The 12,595-nt window shown below is 44.3% G+C and overlaps 1 protein-coding gene across 3 annotated transcripts in view; it reads right to left on the reverse strand.

Moving 5' to 3' along the window:
- The window catches only part of LOC127573864 (transcription factor MafK-like), a 106,930-nt gene that overhangs the window by 37,747 nt on the left and 56,588 nt on the right, over positions 1–12,595 (reverse strand). For all 3 annotated transcript variants that reach the window (XM_052022409.1, XM_052022408.1, XM_052022410.1), the window contains exons 4-8: positions 7,824–7,989; positions 3,967–4,063; positions 3,253–3,372; positions 1,302–1,420; positions 614–745 (exon numbers count right to left, since the gene is read on the reverse strand). In XM_052022409.1, coding sequence (XP_051878369.1) covers positions 614–745; positions 1,302–1,420; positions 3,253–3,372; positions 3,967–4,063; positions 7,824–7,989 — 634 coding nt within the window. The remainder of the gene's footprint in view (positions 1–613; positions 746–1,301; positions 1,421–3,252; positions 3,373–3,966; positions 4,064–7,823; positions 7,990–12,595) is intronic.

Here is a 12,595-nt window from a genome sequence, read left to right on the forward strand (position 1 = left end):
GAAGGATGTGGATGCGTTGGAAAGGGTGCAGAGGAGATTTACCAGGATGCTGCCTGGATTAGAGAGTATGGATTATGAGGAGAGACTAAAGGAGCTAGGGCTGTTCTCATTGGAGAGAAAGAGGATGAGGGGAGACATGATAGAGATATACAAGATATTGAGAGGAATAGATAGAGTGGACAGCCAGCGCCTCTTTCCCAGGGCACCAATGCTCAAAACAAGAGGACATGGCTTTAAGGTAATGGGTGGGAAGTTCAAGGGAGATGTCAGAGGGAGGTTTTCCACCCAGAGAGTGGTTGGTGCATGGAATGCGCTGCCTGGGGTGGTGGTGGAGGCTGATATGTTGGACAAGTTCAAGAGATTGTTAGATAAACATATGGAGGAATTTAAGATAGAGGGATATGTGAAAGGAAGCGGTTAGATAGTCTTAGGTGTGGTTTGAAGGGCGGCACAACATGGTGGGCTGAAGGGCCTGTATTGTGCTGTATTGTTCTATGGTTCTATGGAATGCTGACCCATGAATAAAATGAGTAGCGATGATGTTCCTGTGTATGTCCACTGTGGACTTGTTCGTGACAAACCATCTACAGAGATACTGGGTGACTGGAATTACCAGAATCATGACGTAATGTTGTCCATGGGAGTGGAGATCTGCCACCAGTTGTGGAAGGCTTGCAAATCTCTCGGGGTCAAAGGTGAAATCTCGATAGTTGGTCATGTAATCGATATCATTCCATTGAGCATCCTGAAGGAACAAGTGCATTTTGTTTTAAATTGTCAAGGTCTCATAAACTTTCCAGCAAAGCTCCTTGCCCATTACTGCTCATCCCCCATAGGTCAATTCCTGGATGCTGTAGATAGCTACCCAATCCCTTGCAGCCCAAGGCCACCCTTCCCTTGGGATTCCAACCAGTTTTGACCTGTCCCACATTCCTTCCAACTTGTGTGCCAACTCCTTCCACTCCGTCCTTCTGACTTGTATCTCACCCATTGTAACCCAAACCCCCTTCTGTCATTCCAACTCATCTCCTAAACTTTCACCAATCCATAACCCAGAGCCTACTACTGCCAACCTTTCTTCTTCGAATGCATGTCATTCTGACCTGTACCCAGCCCCACCCAACCTTCCCCTTCCAGTCTGCACCTCATCCTATCCAGACAGTGCCCCACTCCTAGCCCGTGACCCACTCCTCCCTGTCCAACACCCAGCACACCCCTTCTGACATGCACTCTACCTTCTCTGATAGTTATCCCACCCCTTCCACCTGGTGCGATACTTGAACAGCATTAGTTTTATGAACCTGGGGCATGCCTGCTTTCCTCATCTGTTTAACCACCTCCCAGGTGGTGTTACTTGTCTCGTATCCCCAGCGGCAGAGATGAAATCCGAGACCCCAAGCAGAAACCATCGAAGGCAAACCTGCCACACACAAAGCGGTAAATGTCTGAGGGTGACTGGAAGCTAACAACAAAATATGGTCAGAACATCGCAAAGATTAGTAAATGTTGTAGGCAGTGGTAAGTCAGCTCTTTGCCCAACAGGTCACCAGTAATAGGCATGGTCTTCAGAGAAGTCGCAATTCAACATAGAGATTTCTATGACAAGTTGCTCCAAGAAACTTAAGCCAAAGAGAAAGGCCATCTGTCTCATGATATTCTAGCTAGCTGAAATACAAATATCCAGCCTAATCCTACTTCCCAGCTCTTGTGCGTTACAGCACAATTGATCATTCAAGGGGTTTTTAATGCGTTGAGGATTTCTCCCTCCATCATCCCCTCTAGAAGTGAGTTTCATACACGTACTATCCTCGAAGTGAGAAATTGTTGCCAGATATTAACCCCTCTAGCTTGTATGTAGACCACACCATGTTACATACTTCAAATAAAACTGCCCTCATTCATCTTCTTCCCAGAAAACAAACCCACCCTAGGAAAGACCTCTTTCTTTCCTCACAGCTAAGATGTTTCAGCCCTGGTAATGTTTCTATTAGCTTCTGCTGTACCCTCTCTCAATTAGTCACATGCTTCCTGTGGTGTGGTGATCAGAACTGTTAGATCATATTAGTGTTTTGTATGGTTCTAATGTGACCTTCCTGCTTTTAAATTCCATGGTGCAGCCAATAAATGGAAATGTCTTAATCATCTTTATTGTGAAATTCATCCTAAAATGGGGCTGTCATATCATCTCTGCTGAAGTGTTCACAGTCTATGCACAGCATGCACTGCTGTCCACTACTTTCTGTAACACTTTGGTGTGATATTCTCTACCCAGATTTAATCAAAGTTAACTTTATTCCACAGCACATGATTTTTGCCACATGATTCTCTACTGACTCTCTCTTCCTCATTCTCGGAAGTTACCGCAGACTCAGGTCCTTCGAGTAAAATAACAGAACAGCTCTAAACGATATGTGAACAATTCAGAATTTTAAGGAATGATGTATACAAATGGGACCAATTACCCTGCCACCCAGAACTTGTGATCATTTTTTGACGTATGTAGAGTAATTGGTGGATGTTGTGTGTTTCAATTCCAAGAAAATACACATTTCACAATGTGTCAGCCAACCTACTTGATATCATCAATCAAAGCAAGTTGAGGATTACACACCGATAGAACAGAAGTGCAGGTCACTTGTTCTTTCTAACTCGTACTAATTCTTTGAAATCGTTATGCAATTAGTTCTTTTCTTTATGACTGAACATATTTCCCCTGTACCCACCCATCTTTGTATGGTACAAATCCAAATCCTTTTTTGAGAAGCATTTTTTTGAATTTAATTCTATTGTCCCTCCAAACAGTACATTCCAGATCATGTCAACAACTTCGGAGTATTGTAGCCTCATGTGTTACATGGATGCATCATTATATTCTTCTTGAGGTGGGTTAATGATTCTGTCCATTAAAACAGAGTAAATACTGACTTATCTACAGAAGTGCCATTACAGGTTGATTATGGAAGTCATTTCAGGATGGCTCCTCTGACCTAGTTTGGTAAATATACAGGCTCTTGGCAGTCCAGCAACTTCCCTTGTCAATAGCAATAAATCTCACACTATTAGAAATCAGTCAACATTGTAGCCTTAAAGGGACATGGCAATGCATCTGAACTTGAGCAGCCAAATGTGATGTAGTATCTTGGATGGTGGTATTATAAAGCATACCTCCCTGTCAAGAAGCAGTACCACAAATCTGATACAATACATATAAACGTGACTACTTGCTCAGTTTTCTTGTAACCTTTAACTTACCAATGACCTCCAAATACTGTTGGATGACTGAGTTTGGGTCAGGGCCCATGAATATGTAGAAGTCAAGAATGCCACCAATAGTTCTCCATGTCAGAGCAGGAGTGGGCTGGAGGGCCACATCTACAAAGGGAAGACGAATACCTTATGATCGTCATATTAACTGATGTCCTTTGAAACAAGTTCTCATATTCTTCAATGACTCTGCACAGAGGCTTAGCTTACTATCTGAAAGACATGCTGGAATGGCACTCGGCTTTGTACGTTTAACAATTTATTTTTCATCCCCTGGTCTAAGTTCTAATTAACTGCAATCCAGCTCTCTCTGAACTATCCAAAGTGGGGAAAACAGAGTGGCTGAGGGTGATGCTCTCTCTATTTCCTCTCCTCTCCCAAGAAACTCAGCCAAACAGTACTCAACATGAGAAACCCCCCCCCCCCCCCCCAAACCAAGACCCCAACACCTGGAACACCAATCCCAACCACGAACTCCAACACCAGTAACCCCAGCCACAACTATCTCCAACATCAGAAACCGAATCCAGACCAACAGTCTGCATGAAGTAGCAATGGGTATGAAAAGTAATATCAAACAGTAGGTTGTCATCAAATATCTCACCATATACATCAGGTATTAAAACTCATTATAGATAGTGTCCATCTGTTTTGTCATGATATTTTGCTTCACCCCAGTAAGTCTTGCTCTTCTGTGCTTACCCATTGCATTGCTGTTGAGAAGGAAAACACCATGTGACTTCCCATCTGGCTCCAGCGACAGGTAAAATGGGTGGACGCCATAAAGGTTAACAGACTCCTGCGGTACAAGAAGCAGTATTCAGAGTCAAGGCTCACATCGCATACCGGTAACCAGCTCTGGCTCATAGAGTAAGATCAGTGACTGCTCATGCTGAGGAAGAAGGACAAGTGTTGCACATGAGGGGCAGCCCAGCAGCTACACAAATTGCATTTATGGAGTGCTTTTACTGTAACAAAATATCTTAAGATATATCACAAAGCATTACTGAACAAAGTTTCACAACAAACCACATAAGATGATATTAGGACAAGTGACCAAAATTGTCATCACAGGGTTAGGTTTTAAGGAGGGTCTTAAAAGAGAAAAGCGAAATCAGGAGGCAGAGAAGTTTGTTGGGGGAACATAGGGCATTGGGAGCTGAAGGCTGCACCAATAATCTTGTAGTAATTAAGATATGGACCCCACCCACCCCCCCCACCCCAATAGCAAAGGTGTCTAAAACTAGACGACTTAGGTTTAGATTAAGAGGTAAGAGGTTCAGAGAGGATCTGAGATGTAATTTTTTCAGTGGTGGAATCTGGACCATGCTATCTGACTGGGTAGTGGAGGCAGGTACTCTTGCACATTTGAGAAGTATCTAGATATGTACTTGAATTGCCAAAGCATGGAAAGCTATGGACCAGTGCTTGTAAATATGATTAGTATAGATGGGTACTTGATGGTTGGCATGTACACAGTGGGCTGAAGGACCTGTTCCTATGATGTATCTCTCTATGATCAAGAGACCAGAATAGGAAAAATGTGGAGACCTAGAGGTTTGAAGGGCAGAAGATTCCCCTGACAGTCATTACTTGGGCTCCTCCAGCCCACTCACTGAAGGCACTGTCTTATGTTCCGCGGGGAGACCAATGCTTTAAAAGCTTCACCTCTAATCCCTGCTCTGAACCAGCTGATTTCCAAACAGGATGCTACAGACAATGTTCAGAATGGTTCCATCTACCCAACTCCCAAAGAGAAATGCAAAAAGATTCCTGCTCTTGATCACTGTTTAATAAATGCTGGCTCACAATTGACGTTAAAGGGGGAGGTGAGGTGGATGGGTAGTGGCAAGGAAACAAGACTTCCCTATGAAATCCTTGAAGGTGCTATTGTATCCCAACAGTTGCAAAGTATCAAGGACAGAAGCTCCCTGTGGGTTGAGGGTGGTGGGGCGAGCAGGTTGAATGTGAACCGGTGAGGTCAGGACCCTGCTGAGCAGTAAAGCTCCCACCAACAATGAGATAATGACTATTCTTTTTTGTATTACTGAATGAGTGACAAATATTAGCCAGGGCATTGAAAACAAAACAGGGAGTAGTACCCAAAGTACTGTAACTGGGTCTTTTACATCCACCTAAAAGGTCAGGTAATGCATTGAGTTATGCCTCATGCCAAATATTAACAAGTTCAGTAGTGCAGCATCCCCTCAGTTCAGTACTTTGGTATCTGTTAAGTGCTCAAAACTCAATCATATAATGTCAATAAAATGGTGTTATACAAATGAAAATTGCATTAATTCAGAGTAGATCACGTTTCGTGCACATTTCTGAGTGTCTTAGTGTCACTTGAAAATATCATCCACCATTTTAGGACAAGGTTTGAGTGCTAATTAGCAATGTTTTTCCAATGCTAAATCAGACCAACAGTAGTATGACGCCCAAAACTTATCATCAGTGAGATTTTCAACCACATTGGTCTGAAAAGCAACTGTTATTGTTCACTCAGGGTAGAGACCATTTATACTGATGCTACAGTCTTAAAAACAACGTTGGTTAAAGAACCAATCACATTAAACCTGGGTTCCTAGCCAGTCTCCTGCGCACCAATCACAGCTAGCTCTGTGTACTGATCACACTCAACATCAATCCTTCCTTACATCTTCAACGCTCTGTTACAACAAAACTGCTTTCTTGGCCAGACCTAACACTTGACTTCATGGATGACATCGGCATGTAACAGGCATATCCTGTGTACCAACCAAATGGCATGGCAGGAGGAAGACTAGGACCCAAACTAGATGGCAGAGGTTTAAGGTGAGGAACGAGAGGTTTAGAGGGGATCTGAGGAAGAACTTTTTCACTCAGAGAGTGGTTGCAATCTGGAATGCACTGCCTCATAAGGTGGTAGAGGCAGATACTTCAGAACATTTAAGAAGTATCTGGACGAGCCCTTGATCAGCTGGTTCAGAACAAGGGTTAGAGATGAAGCTTTTAAAGCATTGGTCTCCCTGCCTTCAGTGAGTGGGCTGGAGGAGCCCAAGTAATGACTGTCAGGGGAATCTTCTGCCCTTCAAACCTCTGGATCTCCACACTTTTCCTATTCTGGTCTCTTGTTCTGGAGTATCTGCCTCTACCAGCTTCTGAGGCAGTGCATTCCAGATTGCAACCACTCTCTGGGTGAAAAAGTTCTTCCTCAGATCCCCTCTAAACCTCTTGTTCTTCACCTTAAACCTCTGCCATCTACATCTGATTGATATACCAATTTAAGGGGAAATAAGAACAGAAAATGCTAGAAGCATTTGGTAGGTTGAGCAGCATCTGTGGAAAGAGAAACAGAGTTAACGTTTCAGGTCTCAGATCTTTTGTTAGAACTGGGAAAGAGAGAAAACATGTTAATTTTAAGTTGCAGGGAGAGTGGGAGTGAGGGATGGAGAGGCCAAAGGCCATAGAGCCTTGGAGCACAGAAACAGGCCCTTCAACCCACCACATTCATGCTAACCATCAAGTACCATCTCTGATTAGGCGAAGCTAAGGTTACCATAGTGATAAGCTGTTGATGAAACCAAGTGGTTGATAATTAATGAGGGCATTTTCAGAGAAAGAGAGAGCGAGCAAGAGAACATAAAGGGAAATGCAGAGTTGTAGAGATACCCAGCAAATCAGACTGTGCCAGTGGAGAGATATAAACTGAGTTAATACTTAGATGGATAATCAACAACAGAACTGACCAGCTGTGATATAAATAGAGAAAGTGAGTTACCAGAAGCTGTTGAAATAGATATCTAGTCTCAAAGGCTGGAACATGTACTGTCAATACAATCCTTCACTTAGTTCAGGCCAGCAATGCATACCCCATTCTCCAGAGCGGTGATGCCTTCTGGAAGGGTCGGCAAGCATCGGAAGCAAACGTGCAACCAGTCATAAGGCAGATATGCTCCATCATCAGGGCGATCTCTTTCCTATGTGAAACCTGGACACCTGTTGTGAGACCTAATCCTAAGCTCCTCTGTATATGTGGAGTGAGGTTTATTGGTAGCCTCTTGTTGAAATGGCTGCAGTCACAGGAAGCTCCTCCCCACTGCCAGAATTGCTGAGTGAGAACAGAGCCATTGAATAAAGACAGGCAATGATCTGCACAATACCCCATATCCCACTTGGGTGACTCTTGCAAAACAAGCCTTGAAAATAAAGTGATCTCACAGTGCAAATAATATTAAATGGAGTAGGGTGAGGGACAGGGATGCTCAAGATACCCCTGGTGTAAAACACCTTCCTACAACTCCCCACCTCATCAACTAGGAGGAATAGGTCATAGTCACCAAGTCTGGGCTCTATTCCCCAACCAGCTCAAGACAGTCACCACAAAACGCCCAGAATAACACCCAGTAGAATGTGAATGGATGGGCAGGTCCTCTTAAGAGTTGGGAAAGTGCAACCAGGATCCATTTGTAGGGGGGAAGAGGAAATCACAGGTGAAAACACAGGGAAGTAGATCACTATGGACCACAGGGTCAGGTTCAGCACAAAGTTGTTGCTGGAATGAGTGCAGTTATGCCCACCTGAGGAGCGATGTCGCGAGCCCAGAAGGTGAGAGTGTTCCACTGGACACTGTGCAGGAAACCAGCCCGGTGTTCCCCTAGGCCGTAGAGGTACGTTGAAGGCAACGAGGTCGACATCTGCAGGAACTGGTCAGCAAAGAAGAGGGGAGCGACCGTCGTGTTCAATCTGATTATAAACAGACAGGGGTCAGCTGGGCTCAGCCAGTGCTGGGTTCATAGCCCACCTCCACTGGTAACAACTTCACCCCATAACCAGTGCCCGGAAGCAACAGGCCATGATAACTGCTTGAGTGCATGCAACCCAAACAGTGTTTGGGACTGACAGGTAGGTCAGTCAAGGTAGGCCAAGTAGCAGGTAAGCTTGAGGAGCTGAAAGGCCTCCTCCAGCCCCTTAGTTCCCATATTACTACAGCAAATAGGGATACTTCTGGGGCAACGCTAATCACCAATCACCCACACCGTTATGCTATCAATTAGTGAATAGTTTGCCCCAGGCTGAGCCTGTGGAACCTAAAAAGAGAAAAAAAAACAATTAATATGGAAGAGAAATTAAGCTGAACCACCTTAAATCACCAGCTGTGGCCAACTCTGAGCAGCACACTTTAGGCAAGAGGGGTCTAGTCTTGGGAGAAGATTTATTGGAACCTGGACATTAGGGACCTCAGTAATGTGAAGATCCTGGAGAAGCTGGGATTCTTCTTCATAATGCAGGGAAACCTGAGGAGAAATTTACTGAAGTTGTCCAAAGTGATGAGTGGGGAGAAACTTTCCAGTGTCAGGGGGTTTGGTAACAGAGGGACACAGCTTTAAGGCCACTGGGTAAAGGACAGTTGCAGAGATGGGAGCGGTGAGGGGAAGGAGTTCAGGACAATTTCTTCCACACAGAATTTCTGCGATCTGAATTGTACCCCCTTAAAGAGCAAAAGAAGCAGATTTAACAGGAGCTTTCAAAAGGAATTGGATAAATGTTTGAAAAGGACATTTTTACAGGGCAATGATTAGAGAAGTGGACTAATTGGAGAGCTCTTTCAAACAGGCAGCGCAGACATAATGGACAAAGAGCTCCAAGGTCCTAAGAATTTCCAAAATGTTCCAGAAACCATTTCAAATTATAACAGATTTAGGATAGTAAATATCATCCTCTCCCCCAACACTCCCAACCTCTGATGCTCCACCAAAGGTTCCTGTCAGTGTTACAGTGGCTGGTGGTTATTCACTTTATGTCACTGGGATGGATCCAAAAGGAACACAAGAAAATAGGAGCAGGAGTAGGCCACTCAACCCCTCAAGCCTGCCCTACCATTCAATATGATCATGGCTAATCTGCAACAGCCATGATCATATTGGTTCCCAGGGCACCAATGCTCAAGACAAGAGGGCATGGCTTTAAGGTTATGGGTGGGAGGTTCAGGGGAGATGTCAGGGGGAGGTTTTTCACCCAGAGAGTGGTTGGTGCATGGAATGCACTGCCTGGGGTGGTGGTGGAGGCAGATACATTGGACAGGTTCAAGAGTTTGTTGGATATGCATATGGAGGAATGTGAGATAGAGGGATATGCGGGAGGAAAGGGTTAGATAGTGTGAGGGTGGTTTGATGGACGGCACAACATGGTGGGCCGAAGGGCCTGTTTTGTGCTGTATGGTTCTATGGTTCTAAGCCTCACCTCCTCTTCTGTGCCAGTTCCCCATAACCCTCTATTCCTCAATCTTTCAACTATTTGTCTATCTCCACCTTAAATATATCCAAAGATCTGGCCTCCACCAACCCCAGAGGCAGAGAATTCCAGAGATTCACCACCATCTGAGAGAAGAAATTTCCATGAACCTCAATTTTAAATGACTGATACTTTATTTTGTAGCTATGTCCCCTTGTTTATGACATACAATTTGTGGAAACATCTCAACATCTACCCTGTCAAGACCTCTTATGATCTTATATGTTTGAGTAAGGTTACCCTTCATTCTTCTAAACTCCAAGGAATACCAACCCAAACTGCCCAGCCTCTCTTGATGGGACAACTCTCTCATCCCAGGAATTAGCCTGGTGAATCTTTCGCCTCCAATGCTACTATATCCATTTTTTGGTAAGGGGACAAAACTGCGCACAGTATTCCAGGTGTGGCCTCACCTACACCCTGTACAATTGTAATAAAACCTCCCTTTTCTTAAACTCCAACACCTTTGTAATAAAGGTCAACATGCCATTTGCCTTTTTAAGTACTTGTTAGACCTGCTGGCTAACTGTTTTTGATTCATGCACGAAAACACCTAGATCAGCTAGTTCTCTATCTATATCTATATTAAAGAATCACCATGCCCTCATCAGAACTTGCTCTTCCACCTATTTTCATATTATAGGCAAACTTGGAAACCTTACACTTCTTTCCTTCCTCCAGGTCATTAATATAAACAGTAAACAATTGAGGGCCATGAACTAATCTCAAGGGTACTCCATTAGTTATATTCCTCCAGCCTGAAAAGAACCCATTTATTCCAATCCTTTGTTTTCTATGTGACAGCTAGTTTTCAATCCATGCTAACACTTCTTCCAATACCTTGGGCTCTTCATTTATGCACCAGCCTCTCATGTGGCACCTTCTCAGATGCCTTTTGGAAGTCTAAATACAATACATCTACAGGTTCCCCTCTATCGACTGTCCCTGTTACATCCTCAAAGAATTCAAGCAAATTAATCAAACATGATTTACCCATCATAAAATCATGTTGACTTGGTTTGAATATATTCCGCTTTCTTAGTTATTTCCTCTTTGATTACCAACTCTTGCAAACAACAGATGCTAAACTAACTGGCCTCTAGTTCCCACCTTATCTTCCTCCTTTCTTAAACAAGAGAGTCACATTGGCTGTTTCCCAATCTTCCTGGTATCCTCCCTGAATTTAGCCAGTTTTGAAAATTTTCAGTTAGTGGGTCCACTGTCTCTGCAGCCTCTTCCATTAAACCCCTTGGGTGCAAGCCATTGGGTCCCAGTGATTCCCTCACCTTTAGCCCTTTGAGTTTCTCTAATACTTCATCCCTTGTGTTTGGGAGTTTTACAAGTACCTCCCTGTTATCTGAAATTAACCCCTCTGTTATCTTAGGGATATTTCTGAGAAGTGGCTGTGAAGTTGGTGCAGGAGGGAAGGTTTTAGATTTTTGGATCATTGGGATCTCTTCTGGGGAAGGTGGGACCTGTACAGAGAGGACGGGTTATACCCAAACCTGAGGGGGCCAATATCCTTGCAGCCAGGTTTGCTAGGGTGGTTCGGGAGGGTTTAAACTAGTTTGCAAGGGGGATGGGAACCAGAGGAGTAGGTCAGAGGAAGAAGGGGATGGGGAAAAATCAGATCTAACAGGTAGAGAGGCTTTGAGGAAGGAGAAACAGAGTACAGGTTTTAAAAGTAGTAAGGTGGATGGGCTAAAGTGCATTTACTTAAATGCAAGAAGCATCAGGAATATGGGAGATGAACTGAGAGCTTGGATAAGTACATGGGACTATGATATTGTGGCTATTACAGAGACATGGCTGACACCAGGGCAGGAATGGATATTGAATATTCCTGGTTTTCAGTATTTTAAAAGGGATAGAGAGGGGGGGAGAAGAGGAGGAGATACTGGTCAGGGACACTATTACAGCTGCAGAAAGGGTGGATAATGTAGAAGGATCCTCTCTAGAGTCAGTATGGGTGGAAGTTAGGAACAAGAAAGGAGCAGTTACTCTACTGGGAGTATTCTATAGCCCCCCCCCCCCCCCCCCCCCCCCCCCGTAGCAGTAGGGATACTGAGGAGCAGATTGGGAGGCAGATTTTGGAAAGATGCAAAAATAACAGGGTTATTATCGTGGGAGACTCCAACTTCCCAAATATTGATTGGCACCTGCTTACTGCCAAAGGTTTAGACGGGGCAGAGTTTGTTAAGTGTGTCCAGAACGGATTCCCGTCACAGTATATTGACAGGCCGACTAGAGGGGATGCCATATTAGATCTAGTTTTAGGTAATGAACCAGGTCAGGTGACAGATCTATCGGTGGGTGAGCATTTGGGGGACAGCGACCACTGCTCCATAACCTGTAGCATTGTCATGGACGGGGATAGGAGCAAAGAGGATGGGAAGATATTTAATTGGGGAAAGGTGAATTATGAGGCTATAAGGCGAGAACTTGAGAGTGTAAATTGGGATGACATTTTTGAAGGGAAATGTACTATAGAGATGTGGTTGTTGTTCAGGGATCTCTTGCAGGATGTTCGGGATAAATTTGTCCCAGTGAGGCAGAGAAGGAATGACAGGGTGAAGGAACCATGGGTGACAAGAGAGGTGGAACAACTAGTTAGGAAGAAGAAGGCAGCATACATAAGGTGTAAGCAGCAAGGATCAGATAGGGCTCATGAGGAATATAGAGTAGCAAGGAAGGAACTTAAGAAGGGGCCGAGGAGAGCGAGAAGGGGACATGAAAAGGCTTTGGCGAGTAGGGTTAAGGAGAATACCAAGGCTTTTTACTTGTACGTGAAGAGCAGAAGGATGGCTAGGGTAAAGGTAAGTCCGATTAAAGACAAAGGTGGGAAGATGTACCTGGAAGCTGTGGAAGTGGGTGAGGTTCTCAATGAATACTTCTCTTCAGTATTCACCAAGGGGAGGGGTCTTGATGAAGCTGAGGTCAGTGTTGGTAAGGGTAATGTTCTAGAGTATTTAGATATTAAGAGAGGGGATGTGTTGGAGCTGTTAAAAAATATTAGGACAGATAAGTCCCTGGGGCCTGACGGAATATTCCCCAGGCT

This window comes from Pristis pectinata, chromosome 8, assembly GCF_009764475.1.
Source record: "Pristis pectinata isolate sPriPec2 chromosome 8, sPriPec2.1.pri, whole genome shotgun sequence".
NCBI lineage: Eukaryota > Metazoa > Chordata > Chondrichthyes > Rhinopristiformes > Pristidae > Pristis > Pristis pectinata.